This window comes from Calliphora vicina, chromosome 2 (assembly GCF_958450345.1).
Source record: "Calliphora vicina chromosome 2, idCalVici1.1, whole genome shotgun sequence".
NCBI classification, from domain to species: Eukaryota; Metazoa; Arthropoda; class Insecta; order Diptera; family Calliphoridae; genus Calliphora; species Calliphora vicina.
Window position 1 is genome coordinate 97,724,382 of NC_088781.1, and position 20,168 is coordinate 97,744,549.

General features: G+C 32.9%; 1 protein-coding gene across 1 annotated transcript; it reads left to right on the forward strand.

Moving 5' to 3' along the window:
• The first annotated feature begins 14,606 nt into the window (after positions 1-14,606).
• Positions 14,607-19,739, forward strand: LOC135950742 (uncharacterized). Its single transcript, XM_065500274.1, has one exon. The coding sequence runs from the start codon at positions 14,607-14,609 to the stop codon at positions 19,737-19,739; it is 5,133 nt and encodes a 1,710-aa protein (XP_065356346.1).
• Positions 19,740-20,168: the final 429 nt, after the last annotated feature.

Genomic DNA, 20,168 nt, shown 5'->3' on the forward strand with positions numbered 1-20,168 from the left:
AATAAAAATATTAAGTTATCTTATATATAAATAGGCCACACGTTTTTGTGTGGTACAATTTTAAGTAGTTATTACTTTTCACTATTATTAATGAAACATATATGGTTTAAAAGGTTATTTTCTCTTTTTAAAATTATTTTCGTAAAAGTGGTAAAAAGCGTTTTAAAATAGTAAAATTTCGATGATGTGTTGTATTTTTGTTTGACAAATCGGAGTGTCTCGTCTCTACGTATAATAAACATATAACCTGGAAGTTAATACTGGATGCATGATAACCAATTATAATATTAATTTTACTATACGATTTACTAGCAACTTTTATTATACCCTAATACTACGTTTATACGCACGGCTTATTCGCAAATAATTAGAAGCACAAAAACGTTAATATTTTTGCCTGCTCTCTCTTAGTTTAAGAGTTATAGGAATTTAAAGTCAATACATATAATTGTACATTTCTCATATATTTGGAAAACAAACTGATCGTTATGGGTATCATTGAATAGTGCTTGACTATACCTCTAATATGATATATAATATGGTACAGTTTATTAATATTGTGAACCAAAAATTCCTTTTTGAATTTATATGACAGTACTTCAGAAAATTTTGATATACCGGAAAAGTGATTTTAGCGAGTTAAAAGTCCCTTCACCCGGCCGAAGACCGACAATACAGAAAATGTGAATATTAACAGAAAAAAAATTATGAAAATATAAACTGTTACGGAGATCTTGATTTGTTCCGAAAAATTTGCCGCATAAACAGTGAATTAATTTTTTATTTGCGAATAGCTAACTCACGAAAACAATTCCTGATTAACGACACTATTTGCAAATAAGATTTTAAGCATTGCCATATGTTTTAACATTTTTAGTTTATTAAGACTTTGGTAAATAAATATACAAAACACAAGTTTTGTGCACTTATATGCAAAATGCTCTTAAGTGAAAGGCAGGTAAGTTAAAACTACTGTATACATAATACAATTAATATTTGACTTAACGATTTGTTTTAAAAATTTTTTTTAACATTATATTACTTTCTTGAAACGTTATTTAATATTAATATACATAATTAATACAATTAATATTTGACTTAACGATTTGTTTAAAAAATAAAATTTTCTCAATAGCTTTAATTTAACATTATATTGCTTTAAAATTTTGTTTAGTTTTGCTTATATTAGTGGTATTCGCAATTTAGAGTATTTGGCCTAGTAAAAAAGCAGAAAAGCTATTTATTGACAAACATTTCAATTTCTAATGTATTTTGTTTTTTGATATTGTGCTCTTTTACTCCATTACCAGGCCAAGTACTGTACAATGTGAATACCGCTATTATTGTTTATTTCAATGATGGAACAACATGAATAAATGTTGAATTATCTTCTTTAGATATCCTAAAGAATTTGAGAAAAGGTTTCTTGATTATCTGGCCTAAGCAACCAGTATAATGCGCATAACTATATTGTCCCACAAAATAAAAATTTATCCAAAAAAATTATTTTAAAATTCTGAACTTTCAATTTTATTGTACCAACAAAAATAAAAACTCACCAACAATAACATTTAATAATATTGTTGAGGTTTGTTATGTTTACACTTGAACAAATTTGTGTACTAAAAACATGGTTGTAATAAACTGTAGCACGTTAGCATCTAAGTCGCCGTTTACACATGAAGATTTTCCTCGCATGAAAGTTTACTTTATAATATAAAGTTTATATGCAAGAGAGGCAAGAGGCATAGAAAGGGGTACACACTGATGTACTTGCAATTCGTTTTGTGTTTTCGTAATACCTACATACACACAAACATGCACATTAATGTACAAATTGTCTGCAATAAAAATCTTTGTGTGTAAACGCGAATGCAAGTTTAAAGAAGAATAATAAAATCTTACGTACGTGTGCACACGCATTGTAGACAGTGTTGTCAGATTAGGGGATTTTTCCCCAAATTGGGGATTTCATTTTGTAAATGGGAATAAATAATTGGGTTTGGGGATATGGGGAACAGTTGGGGAAATATTGTATGTTTTGGGGATTTTTGTAATCTTTTTGGGGATTTTTATTTTTTCGTTTTATTTTTCGTATATTGAATTGTTTTATTTAATTATTGTAAGAGAATATTTTAAAATCGAAAGAAAACATTGAACTTTAAGTCTGATAAGTCGTAGAATTTCAACAATATGCTATTTGACATTTTATACTGACAATCCTTGTTATTATGTGTTATCAATAGACTTGAATGTTTGCTTTAGAAGAAGAATTTGTAACGTTCAAAATGGCAAAAAATAAAACTGCCATTTATTCTTATGGAATAAAATCTGAAATTTAAATGTATATAAAGAAGGGTATTCAAAATTAAATGGAAAATTACACTCTGAGTTTACTTACAGTTGGTTATAGTTTGTTAAAAATATAACGTTTTGTGTAATTTTTATTTTTTTTTAATATAAGTAACCTTGATATATGTATTATAATATATTTTATATTATATTTTTTAAATTATTATACATGCACTACATAAATAAAAAAGAATTGTAGAACAAATAAAGTACATATAAATATGTATGAATTAAAATTATACTAGTATTTTTACTGGGCATTTTTGGGGATATCACAAACTGTTTTTTGGGGAATTTCGGGGATGAAAAATTTAAATTTGGGGATAAGTCTCGAAAAAAATTTGGGAACCCTGATTGTAGAGAAATAAACAACTTTTAATCAGTCTAGCCAAGGCGAATTTATACAAGGTGATGGTAGTTCTACAAAAACAACAAATGGTCTTAACAAATGTCAAAAAACAGAAATTAAAAATTAAACAAATATGTATTAAAACTAAATATAGTGTAGATAATTGAATAGTGAGGGCTTTACTTATTTATGCAAAATATAAATATTTTGTTAATTAGCTTAGAATATGTAGATATTGAAGTATAAAAACAAGCTTTGACAGGTGTTAGAACCAAACAAGCGAAAAAAGAGTAATCAGCTGATTGACTGACTCCACCAAAGTAAATTAATAAAGTAGACTCAGTAGAACAGCTGACTATTTTTTTTATTAAGTCTGAACCAAGGCGTATTTAACAAGGTGACAGCAGTGGCGAATTGAAATAAATACAGGCGAATTCACTTATTTTTTATATATAGAGTTTGACATACGGGCGTACCTGCGAATATTTTTTATATATGTAGTTTGACATTTGTGCGTACTATTTCTATAATCAGCTGTGCTGCCGATGGCACCTTATTAAATGCACCTTGGTCTGAACTGTCAATTGACTTGTGGTTGTTGTGGCGAAAAATACAACAAGCCCAAAAGCAAAAACAACAACAGGCAACTTTGACAGCTCAGACCTTACACTGCAGCCACACGATCAAGTTTTTCTTGATAGTCTTTTACATATACTGTTTGTCAAAATTTATAAAAATTGAAAGCGGTGACGTAGGCAGCACGCAACTTGAAAACAATTTTAGTACAAATTGGACATAAAAATGTAATCAGCTGTTTTCTTGAATGAAAAATTGAACACCAACTTGAATGTGAAATTGAATGCAAGTTCGTTTCAATTCTTAAAAGTGTGAGTGTATTAGTAAAAAAGTGTGAGTGTATTAAAACTTGAAAGGCAAAACTTGATCGTGTAACCCCCAAGTTAAACCAAAAACAAAATTGCTTGTGGTTTTTGTAAATGTTGTATTTGTTGTAGTACTGTCGCTACCAAGGCGAATTTATACAAGGTGGAGTCAGTCAAACAGCTGATAATTTTTTTTTTCGCTTTTTGGTTTTAACAGTTGTCAAAGCTTGTTTTTATATTTAAATATCTACATATTCTAATCGTATTAACAAACTATTTAATTTTTACATAAATAAGTAAAGCTCTCACTATACAATTATCTACACTACATTAAGTTTTAATACATATTTGTTTATTTTTTCATTTTTGTTTTTTGACATTTGTTAAGACCAATTGTTGTATTTGTAGAACTGATAGCACCTTGTATAAATTCGCCTTGGTCGCTACTTTATTAATTTACTTTGGACTCCACCTTGTATAAATTCGCCTTGAGTCTAGCTTGAGAACTCAAACAAGCAGGTCAAGGTGCATTTAATAAGGTGCCATCGGCAGCACAGCTGATTATAAAAATAGCACGCACAAATGTCAAACTACATATATAAAATTGGGGAAAAGCGACGAAAGTTTACTGGCAACACCGATTCGTGGTCAGAGCGGAGAGAGTGTATAACTAATACAATCGTAAAATGCAATAGTATAGGTTGCCTTTCTCTGATCTAAAGGCAAAGTTGTATGAGGAAAAGCACTAAAACAATTTTGTCATAACGAAGCAAAAATACTAATAAATTTTACGTTTGATAAACGTCAAAATGGTTGTCAAGATAAAAAATTATCAGGTATAGTCCCCATTTATTAGTATTATTGCTTCGTTATGACAAAATTGTTTTAGTGCTTTTGCACAGTCAACATTGTCTTGACAATAAACGTCAATTATTATGATAAATATTTGTCAAGTATAAACAGGAGTTAAAGGTTTGCAGATTTTTAAAATTTTCTTAAAAAAAGTCGGATTGGAAAATGAATATTGTAGAAACTTCAAATGAAATCACAGGTAAGATATAGACGAGACGTCATTGTCAAAAACTCTTGCAACAACAAAATACATTCAAGTAATGTATTTTGTTTGACAAATCGGAGTGTCTCATCTCTAGGTCACAAACTTTATCGCCGTGAACAAAACAAGATTTTTAACAATACTTTTTCATGTTTTTGTAAATCAACCGCATGGTAAACAACTTTTTTTTTTATTGTTAGCACGTGCGTGTAAAAACATAACAATAAATGTAAATAAAAAATGACAAATATATGGGTACGTTTGAGACTTTACCAACACGATAGTTATAGACGAAATTTATTTTTTTTAACGACAATGAATAGTACAATACCTCAGGACCCTAATTTATTGTTAGTCACTTTCGATCTTTAATTAATTAATGAAATATTCAACAATAAAAAAAATCAATATTTTATATAGTGTTTTTAACTTTTGGTCCTTTAAAATCTAAAAATTGGCCAGTGTATAAAATTTAAAAACTGTAATCAATAGCCCATAATAATAGCTATAGAATACAACAACTGTCATTTTCTAAATATTAAAGGAATATGGGGTACCTCACAACAAACTTTGAAAATGATCAAAATTGCGTAAATTTCTTGTTGCGATATAAAAGCTACAAATCGAGCGGTACCTGAAATTTGAAAAGTGGAATCAATAGCCCTTAATAATAGCTATCGAACACAAGAACTGTCATTTTCGAAAAATTAACGAAATAAGAAATACCCCATAAGAAGTAAAATTTGCGTAAATTTCTTGTTGCGATATAAAAGCTACAAATTAGGCGGTGCCTGAATTTTGAAAACTGGAATCAATAGACCTTAATAATAGCTATCGAACACAACAACTGTCATTTTCGAAATATTAAGGTAATATGGGGTACCTCACAACAAACTTTGAAAATTATCAAAATTGCGTAAATGTATTGTTGCGATATAAAAGCTACAAATTAGGCGGTGCCTGAATTTTGAAAACTGGAATCAATAGCCCTTAATAGTAGTTATCGAAATCAGTAACTGTCATTTTCGAAATATTAAGGGAATATGAGGTACCCCATAAGAAGTAAAATTTGCGTAAATTACTTGTTGCGATATAAGAGCTACAAATTAGGCGGTGCCTGAATTTTGAAAACTGGAATCAATAGACCTTAATAATAGCTATCGAACACAACAACTGTCATTTTCGAAATATTAAGGTAATATGGGGTACCTCACAACAAACTTTGAAAATGATCAAAATTGCGTAAATGTATTGTTGCGATATAAAAGCTACAAATTAGGCGGTGCCTGAATTTTGAAAACTGGAATCAATAGCCCTAAATAGTAGTTATCGAAATCAGTAACTGTCATTTTCGAAATATTAAGGGAATATGAGGTACCCCATAAGAAGTAAAATTTGCGTAAATTACTTGTTGCGATATAAAAGCTACAAATTAGGCGGTGCCTGAATTTTGAAAACTGGAATCAATAGACCTAAATAGTAGTTATCGCAATCAGTAACTGTCATTTTCGAAATATTAAGGGAATATGAGGTACCCCATAAGAAGTAAAATTTGCGTAATTTATTGTTGTGATATAAAAGCTACAAATTAGGCGGTGCCTGAATTTTGAAAACTGGAATCAATAGCCCTTAATAATACCTATCGAACACAAAACTGTCATTTTCGAAATATTAAGGGAATATGAGGTACCCCATAAGAAGTAAAATTTGCGTAAATTTCTTGATGCGATATAAAAGCTACAAATTAGGTGGTGCCTGAAATTTGAAAATTGGAATCAGTAGCCACTGATAATAGCTACCGAAGAATACAGTCACAAAACTATGTACTAATAAATTCTCACGACTTTATATTTTTTTCAAACATTTAAAATTTTTGTTTTTATTTGGATTTTTTATTTATTTACATAAGTATCGTTATGTAAGGTATATAGATGAATATACATAGATTGGAAACTCTGTCAAAGACCTGACTCAGTTGTCGGCAACCTAATTGGTGAGAATGCATTTGTAAATAAAACTATGTGAAAACAAAAAGCCACACTATACCATTTCCAATTGTATTTCAGAAATTTCTAATTGTATTTCAGAAATTTCCAATTGTATTTCAGATATGGGGTACCTCATATTCCCTTAATATTTCGAAAATGACAGTTGTTGTGTTCGATAGGTATTATTAAGGGCTATTGATTCCAGTTTTCAAAATTCAGGCACCGCCTAATTTGTAGCTTTTATATCGCAACAAGAAATTTACGCAAATTTTACTTCTTATGGGGTACCCCATATTCCCTTAATATTTCGAAAATGACAGTTACTGATTTCGATAGCTACTATTGAGGGCTATTGATTCCAGTTTTCAAAATTCAGGCACCGCCTAATTTGTAGCTTTTATATCGCAACAATACATTTACGCAATTTTGATCATTTTCAAAGTTTGTTGTCAGGTACCCCATATTCCCTTAATATTTCGAAAATGACAGTTGTTGTGTTCGATAGGTATTAGTAAGGGCTATTGATTCCAGTTTTCAAAATTCAGGCACCGCCTAATTTGTAGCTTTTATATCGCAACAATACATTCACGCAATTTTGATCATTTTCAAAGTTTGTTGTGAGGTACCCCATATTCCCTTAATATTTCGAAAATGACAGTTTTTGAGTTCGATAGGTATTATTAAGGGCTATTGATTCCAGTTTTCAAAATTCAGGCACCGCCTAATTTGTAACTTTTATATCGCATCAAGGAATTTACGCAAATTTTACTTCTTATGGGGTACCTCATATTCCTTTAATATTTCGAAAATGACAGTTATTGTGTTCGATAGGTATTATTAAGGGCTATTGATTCCAGTTTTCAAAATTCAGGCACCGCCTAATTTGTAGCTTTTATATCGCAACAAGTAATTTACGCAAATTTTACTTCTTATGGGGTACCCCATATTCCCTTAATATTTCGAAAATGACAGTTACTGATTTCGATAACTACTATTAAGGGCTATTGATTCCAGTTTTCAAAATTCAGGCACCGCCTAATTTGTAGCTTTTATATCGCAACAATACATTTACGCAATTTTGATCATTTTCAAAGTTTGTTGTGAGGTACCCCATATTCCCTTAATATTTCGAAAATGACAGTTGTTGTGTTCGATAGGTATTAGTAAGGGCTATTGATTCCAGTTTTCAAAATTCAGGCACCGCCTAATTTGTAGCTTTTATATCGCAACAATACATTCACGCAATTTTGATCATTTTCAAAGTTTGTTGTGAGGTACCCCATATTCCCTTAATATTTCGAAAATGACAGTTTTTGAGTTCGATAGGTATTATTAAGGGCTATTGATTCCAGTTTTCAAAATTCAGGCACCGCCTAATTTGTAGCTTTTATATCGCATCAAGGAATTTACGCAAATTTTACTTCTTATGGGGTACCTCATATTCGTTTAATATTTCGAAAATGGCAGTTGTTGTGTTCGATAGGTATTACTAAGGGCTATTGATTCCAGTTTTCAAAATTCAGGCACCGCCTAATTTGTAGCTTTTATATCGCAACAAGTAATTTACGCAAATTTTACTTCTTATGGGGTACCCCATATTCCCTTAATATTTCGAAAATGACAGTTACTGATTTCGATAACTACTATTAAGGGCTATTGATTCCAGTTTTCAAAATTCAGGCACCGCCTAATATGTAGCTTTTATATCGCAACAATACATTTACGCAATTTTGATCATTTTCAAAGTTTGTTGTGAGGTACCCCATATTCCCTTAATATTTCGAAAATGACAGTTGTTGTGTTCGATAGGTATTAGTAAGGGTATTGATTCCAGTTTTCAAAATTCAGGCACCGCCTAATTTGTAGCTTTTATATCGCAACAAGTAATTTACGCAAATTTTACTTCTTATGGGGTACCCCATATTCCCTTAATATTTCGAAAATGACAGTTACTGATTTCGATAACTACTATTAAGGGCTATTGATTCCAGTTTTCAAAATTCAGGCACCGCCTAATTTGTAGCTTTTATATCGCAACAATACATTTACGCAATTTTGATCATTTTCAAAGTTTGTTGTGAGGTACCCCATATTCCCTTAATATTTCGAAAATGACAGTTGTTGTGTTCGATAGGTATTAGTAAGGGCTATTGATTCCAGTTTTCAAAATTCAGGCACCGCCTAATTTGTAGCTTTTATATCGCAACAAGTAATTTACGCAAATTTTACTTCTTATGGGGTACCCCATATTCCCTTAATATTTCGAAAATGACAGTTACTGATTTCGATAACTACTATTAAGGGCTATTGATTCCAGTTTTCAAAATTCAGGCACCGCCTAATTTGTAGCTTTTATATCGCAACAATACATTTACGCAATTTTGATCATTTTCAAAGTTTGTTGTGAGGTACCCCATATTCCCTTAATATTTCGAAAATGACAGTTATTGTGTTCGATAGGTATTAGTAAGGGCTATTGATTCCAGTTTTCAAAATTCAGGCACCGCCTAATTTGTAGCTTTTATATCGCAACAATACATTCACGCAATTTTGATCATTTTCAAAGTTTGTTGTGAGGTACCCCATATTCCCTTAATATTTCGAAAATGACAGTTTTTGAGTTCGATAGGTATTATTAAGGGCTATTGATTCCAGTTTTCAAAATTCAGGCACCGCCTAATTTGTAGCTTTTATATCGCATCAAGGAATTTACGCAAATTTTACTTCTTATGGGGTACCTCATATTCCTTTAATATTTCGAAAATGGCAGTTGTTGTGTTCGATAGGTATTACTAAGGGCTATTGATTCCAGTTTTCAAAATTCAGGCACCGCCTAATTTGTAGCTTTTATATCGCAACAAGTAATTTACGCAAATTTTACTTCTTATGGGGTACCCCATATTCCCTTAATATTTCGAAAATGACAGTTACTGATTTCGATAACTACTATTAAGGGCTATTGATTCCAGTTTTCAAAATTCAGGCACCGCCTAATTTGTAGCTTTTATATCGCAACAATACATTTACGCAATTTTGATCATTTTCAAAGTTTGTTGTGAGGTACCCCATATTCCCTTAATATTTCGAAAATGACAGTTGTTGTGTTCGATAGGTATTAGTAAGGGCTATTGATTCCAGTTTTCAAAATTCAGGCACCGCCTAATTTGTAGCTTTTATATCGCAACAATACATTCACGCAATTTTGATCATTTTCAAAGTTTGTTGTGAGGTACCCCATATTCCCTTAATATTTCGAAAATGACAGTTTTTGAGTTCGATAGGTATTATTAAGGGCTATTGATTCCAGTTTTCAAAATTCAGGCACCGCCTAATTTGTAGCTTTTATATCGCAACAAGGAATTTACGCAAATTTTACTTCTTATGGGGTACCTCATATTCCTTTAATATTTCGAAAATGGCAGTTGTTGTGTTCGATAGGTATTACTAAGGGCTATTGATTCCAGTTTTCAAAATTCAGGCACCGCCTAATTTGTAGCTTTTATATCGCAACAAGTAATTTACGCAAATTTTACTTCTTATGGGGTACCCCATATTCCCTTAATATTTCGAAAATGACAGTTACTGATTTCGATAACTACTATTAAGGGCTATTGATTCCAGTTTTCAAAATTCAGGCACCGCCTAATTTGTAGCTTTTATATCGCAACAATACATTTACGCAATTTTGATCATTTTCAAAGTTTGTTGTGAGGTACCCCATATTCCCTTAATATTTCGAAAATGACAGTTGTTGTGTTCGATAGGTATTAGTAAGGGCTATTGATTCCAGTTTTCAAAATTCAGGCACCGCCTAATTTGTAGCTTTTATATCGCATCAAGAAATTTACGCAAATTTTACTTCTTATGGGGTACCTCATATTCCCTTAATATTTCGAAAATGACAGTTACTGATTTCGATAACTACTATTAAAGGCTATTGATTCCAGTTTTCAAAATTCAGGCACCGCCTAATTTGTAGCTTTTATATCGCAACAATACATTTACGCAATTTTGATCATTTTCAAAGTTTGTTGTGAGGTACCCCATATTCCCTTAATATTTCGAAAATGACAGTTGTTGTGTTCGATAGGTATTAGTAAGGGCTATTGATTCCAGTTTTCAAAATTCAGGCACCGCCTAATTTGTAGCTTTTATATCGCAACAAGTAATTTACGCAAATTTTACTTCTTATGGGGTACCCCATATTCCCTTAATATTTCGAAAATGACAGTTGTTGTGTTCGATAGGTATTATTAAGGGCTATTGATTCCAGTTTTCAAAATTCAGGCACCGCCTAATTTGTAGCTTTTATATCGCAACAAGAAATTTTCGCAAATTTTACTTCTTATGGGGTACCTCATATTCCCTAAATATTTCGAAAATGACAGTTGTTGTGTTCGATAGGTATTATTAAGGGCTATTGATTCCAGTTTTCAAAATTCAGGCATCGCCTAATTTGTAGCTTTTATATCGCAACAATACATTCACGCAATTTTGATCTTTTTCAATATCGCTAATTTCATTGTTCAATATTACATTAATTGGTTAAATGTCGTAAGTGACCAATACAAAATTAGGTTCCTGAAGTGTTTTACTGTTGATTACCGTTTAAAAAAATTTAATTCGTCCAAAGTTGTCGTGGTGGCAAATATTGGAAGTTACCTATATTTTTGTCAGGTTTTATTTACATTTATTGTTATGGTTGTGTACGCACGTGTTTTTTTGCAACAACAACATACAGTATGCACGTGTTTTTAAAAAAATCTTGTTGAGTGCGGTTGATTTGCACTTCTTTATTTCTTCACGCGCGTACAAACTTTTACAAACCTTACACTGTGTCTACAACTGGCATGAAATGCTTAACATTAACACTAACATGATGTTAGTGTTAGGTATAGCGTTTTTTCAATGTTTTAACACGGTTGTTAAACCATGTGTTCATGGTGTAATGATATACAAGGTGACATTAATCAAACAGCTGATTATTTTTTTGCTCGAGTTTGTTTACAACTTCAATCTTGTCAAAATTTTTTTTTGCTGTAGTTTGTATACATTATGTCAGTTGTTTTTGACACTATAAAAGTTATTTGTTTTTGTATTGTTGTATTTGTTGCCGTAACGCATACACCTTATAATCATTACGCCATGCATGTGTTTTAACTACTCTTTTATGACATCATGTTTTAACAGCATGTTTGTTGTTGGCGGGGTGTTACCACTTATTGTAGTAACAGGGCACACTTAGAAAGGTGACTGCATCACTACAACAATACAAAAACAACATGTACTTTGTTTTTGTTAAAAAGTAGGTGAACTGTCAAAGTTGCCTGTTGTTTTTGCTTTTGGGTTTGTTGTATTTTTAGCCACAACAACCACAAGTGAATTGACAATTCAAACTGAATAAAAAAAATAATCAGCTGTTTCATCGCAGCCACCTTTCTAAGTGTGCCCTGTTGTAGTAATATGTACATTACCCCCTGTCTATACTTGATACATTTTTATCATGATAAACGTCAAAATGGTTGTCAAGATAAAAAATTATCAGGTATAGTCCCCATTTATTAGTATTATTGCTTCGTTATGACAAAATTGTTAGTGCTTTTGCTAAGACAACTTTGTCTTGACAACAAATGTCATTTATTGTTATGATAATTATTTGTCAAGTATAGACAGGGGCTAACCCCCAGTCTATACTTGAAAAATAACTAATTTTGGCGTGATAACTAATTTTGGCGAAATTTTTGGCATGCCACTACGTGATGGCCAGTGTTGGAATCAAAAAAATTATATAAAATATTTAATCAAAAACTTTTTTAACAACCGCGGAAAAATAATACCGTGGGTTTTCATATTTTTTTAATGCTCTATTCGACTAGGCTATGCGAATTTGCTTGTTTGCAAAAAATGTCAATACATACATTTTTTGTAGTCTTTTTCCCAAAAAAATTAAAAGTAAGCAAGCAAAAACCTTAAAAAACTTAAAAATATTCACAGGAAAAATTGAAATTAAAACAAAACTAATTTTATTGTAATGACAAATTTGGTTGCAAAGCAGAATAAAATGTACTTCAAATTTCAATATGAAAATATCTTTTCGACCAAAATCTAGAAAAACTTGTCCAGCTTATCACTAAACCTGTTTTGTTAACAAAACTATTTCAATGATTGATTAAACCTACGTTTCCACGTAGCAATATTTATTGCTGCAATTGTCAAATTTTATCCTTTGCGCAATGATTGCTCTACTGATTGCCTGAGCAATTATTGCTAAGCAATAAGCTGTCAGTTCAGTTGTCATTAATGTAAAATTTCTTCTTTCTGTGATTCGGTGCGATTAATTCATACATATATAATTTTTTTAAGTACCAAAAATAAAAAAACAAAGAAATGAGAGTGAAAAAACTCATTCAACACAAAATATAAGCAAAATACACCTCAGTTTTTGATAGAACTTCTAGTGTTGAACATTTTGTATTTGTGACGAACGTTTTCTCCACCTAAAGCAATCAGCAATCGCTCTGCTGTTGTTCTGCCGACGTTATTGCTTGTGCTTAGCAATAAAATTTGGTACGTGGAGACCTAGGGTAATGTTAGGTCACCGTATCATATTTACTAATAATCTTTATTGTTATTATTTATAGTTATTATTCATTTGATTCATTTGTTTTATTTTCCATTTTTTATTGTATTAAATTTGTTCATATTTTTGACTCACTGTTGTCACTGTAATTTGTTAGCATTTTTGTTCATACTAATCACTGTAACTTATTTTGGTAATGACCCGTTAGTTTTTATTATATGTTTCTCACTTCAATTCTTGTAACAAGTATGTTGTTGTTGTTCTTAAAAATGCAATATATTTAGTATTTTGTTTTTGCATACATTCATATACATATAGGTACATACTTATTAGTAATAAGTTGAATTGGTACATTGGAAGTGAGAGACAAATAATAATACATACAACAACAACAGTGTAGCCCTTATTTACATGATCAATTGTTAGGCTTAAGAACTTTAATTTTAAATAAAGAAAACATTGTCATAGTTGAATTCAAGCAAGAACCATCTCCTCTTTTATTTTGTCGGTACCACGGTCGCAATTTCTTTTAGTTTCGGTTTATATCACTGCCCAACAAACCTTTTCAGCAACATATAGACAACAATTCGAAATATACAGAATTGCTCTATATCGTTGCCGGTGAAGAAAAAGCTCTTCATCGTACATTTTGGCGCCCAACGTGGGGCAAAATATTTATCCAAACTTTTGCTAAATTTGTCGTCCTGCCGGTCCGTGGTACATTCCATTTGTTCGTTGAAGTACATCTTAAATCTACAAGTGTACAGGTCGTGCGTGAGTGGATTGTTCGTTGTTAAACAAATAAAAAAGAAAAACAATTTTGTTAAAAAAGAAACTTTGTGGTACAAACTAAAAATAAAAAAAACAATTTTATTAAAATAAAAGCTTTTGTGAAAAATAAAGAGACAGTGTATTTAAAAACATTTTGGAACAAATTGTTGTGGCATAAATTGAACAAACATATAAATTAAAAATATTTTTGTGAGCTCTTTAAAAATAAATTTTTGTTAAAGCATAAACATATTACAGTTGCATTAATTGAGATTTAATCTAACCAAATATAAAATTTGTTGGCTCGGTACATAAAAACAGTTTTTGTGGAAAAATAAATAAAAAACAGTGACTTTAATTTTTGCCGCTTATCGTTATATACAAAAATACATAAACAGTGCGTGATTTATTTGGTTCCAGTATATAGTGTAATATTTTCTGTACATCAAAATTTTTGTCGCTCGCAATATTGCGGTACATATATAAAATAAATATATAAGGCTTGTATATAATCATTTTTTGGCGTAAATTATTGTCGTCGGTTACAGTGCTAACAAATTGTGTCTCCATTTTGTGAATTTTTTTTGGAAATTTTTTGGCTCTCCTAACCCAACTTTTTGAAGTTTTCGAGATGACTTTGGAAGAAGTTAAACAGCAACGGGCTAATACTAAGAAAAGTATAACCCGCATCAAAAACCAAGTTGAAGCCAATGGAAGGGGTGAAGGTAAGACACTTTCGTCAGCCGAGTTGAAGTGCCGTTTGGGGATTTTGGAGTCATATTTCAAGCAGATACTGACGTATCAAACCCAAATTGAGAAATATGATCCTGATGACAATGGTAGGCCCGAAATTGAAGACTTGTACATCGCAGCGAAGATGAATATTCAAGCGCAACTTGGTGAGGATGTCCACAATACAACCATGTCCGACTCTACAATTTGTTTTCCTGTTAACAACAATAAATTGCCTCAGCTCAAATTGCCCACATTTAGTGGTAAGTACAGTGAGTACAAAAATTTTATAACGTCGTTCAACCAAGTTATCGATCGTGAGTTTGGTCTATCGAATATCGAAAAATTTAACCATTTGCTGAACTGCCTCCAAGGGCAAGCATTGGAAACGGTCAAGGCTTTCCAGATTACTAATGAAAATTACCCAAAGGCTCTGGAAAGGCTGAAAACGCGTTACGACAATAGCTCACTGATTTTTATGGAAAATATTACCACTCTATTTGAACTTCCAGCCATGTCCAAATACAATTGCGCACAATTACGAAGTCTCGTTGATAATGTTTCTGCTCTTTATAGCTCCCTTTTGTCTCTAGGCTCAGATAGTGACATTGCTAATTCGATGCTGATCTACATAGTTTTGGAAAAGGTTGATGATGAGACAAAAAGAAAATGGAAAGACTCTTTGGATTTCACTGAACTGCCATCATGGGATGATTGCTCCAAGGTTCTTGAAAGGCATTGCCAATTTTTGGAATCGGTTGACACCAGCCATACAAATGTGGCCCACCGTAAGCCTGACAATCATCAATCTGGTAAGTCCAAATATAAAAGCTCAAAAACTGGCTATTCTTTTTCGGTTTCGAAACGTGTTTGTGTTCTTTGCACAAAAACTGACCACACAATTACTCGTTGCCCTCGCTTCAAAGATATGGATGTCGGTCAACGTTTTGAAAATGTCAAACGACTAGGGCTTTGTCTTAATTGTTTGTCAAAAGGGCATCAAGTTAACAGCTGTTCCTCTACATTCAAGTGCAAATCTTGTTCTCGCTTGCATCACAGTTTGCTTCATCGGTCTCAGTCAGCTTCTAGGCCCTCGTCCCCGACTGCTGAACCATCTACTTCTCGTGCTGCCTTGAATGACTCTCATGCCTCGGTCCATACTCATATGGAAAAATCCTCACCGGAACAGGTGCTTCTTGCTACTGCCATGGTTCTAGTTCGTGACGCTACAGGTCACTATCAATTCGGACGTGCTTTGTTGGATTCTTGCTCTCAATTGAATTTCATTACGGATGAATTTTCTCAAAAATTGCACTTGCCTCGTAGAAAACAAACTACAGAAGTCGCTAGCATTGGTAATACTCATAGTAAAACGAAATATAGGTCGTCAACAAATGTGAAATCTCGAGTTACTGATTTTGAAGTGTCCCTTTCATTTTGTGTCACACCTCATATTTCTTATCAACCTGATGCTGAATTAGATGTCTCAACCTGGAATTTGCCCCCAAATACTCAGCTTGCAGATGAAAACTTTTTCAAATCAAAACGAATTGACTTGCTTATTGGTACAGAAACTTTCTTTGATATTTTGTCAGTTGGTCAAATTAAACTTGGTCCGAATTTGCCAAAATTACATAAAACTCTATTTGGATGGATTGTAGCTGGTCGTTATTTATCAAACCAATCGAACGATACTGGTTCTTCTTGTATGCTCTCGATAGAAGAGGAAGTTGATTTAAAATTACAACGATTGTGGGAAATCGAAGAAATTCCATCTGGCTCAAATACTTTGACTCCAGAACAAGCTGATTGTGAATCGTTTTTCAATAATACTGTCCATCGTGAATCTTCCGGTAGAATTGTTGTTAAATTACCCTTCAAAGAATCCGCTGACACTTTAGGTCTCTCGCGAAATATGGCTCTTAAAAGATTTGCATCTCAAGAGAGACGATTTGCTCGTGACAGCAATCTCAAATCACAATATGTGAGTTTTATGAAGGAGTATGAAGATTGTGGACATATGAGTCTTGTTCGTAGTCCCCGCTTAGATGTGCCTCATTATTTCATCCCTCACCATTGTGTTTTCAAACCTAATAGTACTTCAACAAAATTAAGGGTGGTCTTCGATGCGTCCTGTCCGTCATCATCTCAAAGGTCTCTCAATGACATTCTTATGGTTGGTCCAACGATTCAAGATGAGCTGTACAAAATTTTACTTCGTTTTCGTCTTCATCGTTTCGTTATTACAGCTGATATAGTAAAAATGTATCGGCAAGTGCTTATTGACTCTTCCCATAGAAAATTCCAGTACATTTTGTGGAGAAATTCTGAAGAAGAAGAAATTCGCACTTATCAGTTGAATACAGTTACCTATGGAATGTCTGCTGCTCCCTACCTAGCCATTAAAAGTCTTCACTATCTCGCAGACCAGTACATGGACCAATTCGAACTTGGTGCAAAAACTATAAAGTCATCATTTTATGTTGATGATTTTATCGGTGGTGCAGATTCAATAGAAGAATTGACTAAAATTAAGACAGAGGTGAATGAAATTCTAATTCGTGGTTCGTTTCAATTGGACAAATGGCACTCAAATCATAGAAGTTTTCAAGACGACAAAACTATAAAAGATCTAAATATTGATGAATTAGCTGTGACCAATGCTCTTGGTATTACTTGGGATCAACAAAAAGATGTATTTCTATTTTCGTTTACACCTAAAGTTCAAATTGATGGAAAAATCACCAAAAGAACAATTTTGTCGCTCTCGTCATCACTTTTCGATCCCTTAGGACTCTTAGCTCCGCTTATTATAAAATCCAAAATCATCATGCAAGAATTGTGGATTCTCAAAATTGGCTGGGATGAATCTATCCCTCAAGAACTACATTTGGCTTGGGAATATTTTGTTTCTGATCTCAAAACGTTAAATTCCCTTGAAATCCCTCGTTTTTGTCTCGCTGCTGAATCTCAATCAGTTCAACTTCATGGCTTTTGTGACTCATCAATTCGCGCTTATGGATGCTGTTTCTACTTTCGTGTTAAAACTAATTCAGGAAATGTCTCTGTTCGTCTTTTTACTGCCAAATCTAGAGTTGCCCCGACGAAAAGAAAATCATTGCCAAAACTTGAACTATGTGGCGCACAACTTTTGGCTAAATTATACTCTAAAGTCAAAAATCTTTTCGCAATACCAAATCTTGAAGTATTTCTATGGACAGATTCTCAAATAGTTCTTCACTGGTTAAAGCAACATTCTTCTACGTTATCCGTTTTTGTTGGCAACAGAGTATCGGAAATTCAGGATCTAACTACTGGCTGTATTTGGCGACATGTTCCAACGCATTTTAATCCTGCTGATATCGTGTCTCGTGGTTCAACTGTAGAAGAACTCGCTTCATCTATCTGGTTCAATGGACCAGCATTTCTCACTCTCGGTGCTAGTAAATGGCCTCCTAATAAAATAGATCAACTATCCATAGAAAATCAACAAGATATCGACCGAGAAAAACGCAAAACTGTACTCTCCCTGGAAGCAACATCTAATTACATTCTGGATTCGGTTGAAAATTATAGCTCATATTTAAAAATTATTCGTATTGTTGCGTGGATGCTCCGTTTTTCTCAAAAAACAAAAACTAATATTTTCCATTCTGATTCTTTACAGCCCCAAGAATTAGAAAACGCCTTGCTCAGAATAGTTTTTAATCTACAGCAACATCATTTTCAAGATGATATACAACGAGCTCTGAAGAAAAAAGATCCTCAAGGTGCACTAAAGTGTCTCAATCCCTTCATCGATTCATCAAATGGATTCAACTTGCTCAAAGTCGGTGGTCGCTTGGAATTCGCAGCAATTTCTGAAGGTCAAAAGCACCCTATAATCTTGCCCAGCAAAAATCATTTCGTCGACTGTTACGTGCGTCATCTACACATCAGCAACTACCACGCAGGACCCAAGGCTTTAATGTCGTTAATCCGCCAGAGATTTTGGATCATCAATTCAAGAAACCTATGTCGTCGTATCGTTAATTCGTGCCCACAATGCATTCGTTATCGCCCAAGGTTGCTTCAACAAATGATGGGCAATTTGCCCGTAGAACGACTTAACCCTTCAAGGCCCTTCGCCAGATGTGCTGTTGATTTTTGTGGTCCAGTAAACACTTACCTAAGAATTAGAGGGAAGGTACCATACAAGACATATATTGCTGTTTTTGTTTGTCTCGCAACTAAAGCAGTCCATCTAGAAGTTGTATCAGACTTATCAACAGATGCCTTTATTGCTGCTCTTAAAAGGATGATTGGACGAAGAGGTCTACCCACAGATATATTCTGTGACAATGCCACCAATTTTGTTGGTGCAAACTCTAAGTTGGCTCAACTAAAATCGTTCCTTTTTGATCCTAAAAATTCCAATTTTATAATAAATTATTGCTCAAATCAATTTATTAATTTTCGCTTTATTCCCCCTAGGGCACCACATTTTGGCGGATTGTGGGAGGCGGCCGTCAAATCGGCCAAGGGACACCTAACCAGGACCCTCGATAACACAAGGCTCACATATGAGGAACTTGCAACTGCAATGATTGATATAGAAGCAATTCTAAATTCGAGGCCTATTTCGCCCCTATCATCCGATCCCAGTGACTTTGAAGCCCTTACACCAGGCCATTTCCTGATAGGCGCTCCCTTACGCAGTTTGCCAGAACGTGATGTCCCTCCAATTGAAATCAATAAACTTGAGTATTGGGCCCGAATAAGCGCCATAAAACAACATTTTTGGAAGAAGTGGTCCCACGACTACATAAACGAGCTCCAGACCCGCAATAAATGGACTAGCACCAACTCAAATATTTGTACTGGCTCCCTAGTAATCATTAAAGAAGATAATTTACCACCGCAGCGTTGGCTCATGGGTAAAATCATCAATATTGTTCGTGGTAGAGATGATCGAGTTCGAGTTGTCGACATCAAAACAACAAAGGGAATTATACGTCGCCCTATCCACAGACTGGCTTTACTATTTTCTTGAAAGTGTCCTTTCAATGGGGCCGGAATGTTAGGTCACCGTATCATATTTACTAATAATCTTTATTGTTATTATTTATAGTTATTATTCATTTGATTCATTTGTTTTATTTTCCATTTTTTATTGTATTAAATTTGTTCATATTTTTGACTCACTGTTGTCACTGTAATTTGTTAGCATTTTTGTTCATACTAATCACTGTAACTTATTTTGGTAATGACCCGTTAGTTTTTATTATATGTTTCTCACTTCAATTCTTGTAACAAGTATGTTGTTGTTGTTCTTAAAAATGCAATATATTTAGTATTTTGTTTTTGCATACATTCATATACATATAGGTACATACTTATTAGTAATAAGTTGAATTGGTACATTGGAAGTGAGAGACAAATAATAATACATACAACAACAACAGTGTAGCCCTTATTTACA

Excerpts from the sequence above, each read along its gene's own strand:
- LOC135950742 (XM_065500274.1), top strand. The coding sequence starts at position 14,607 with ATGACTTTGGAAGAAGTTAAACAGCAACGGGCTAATACTAAGAAAAGT.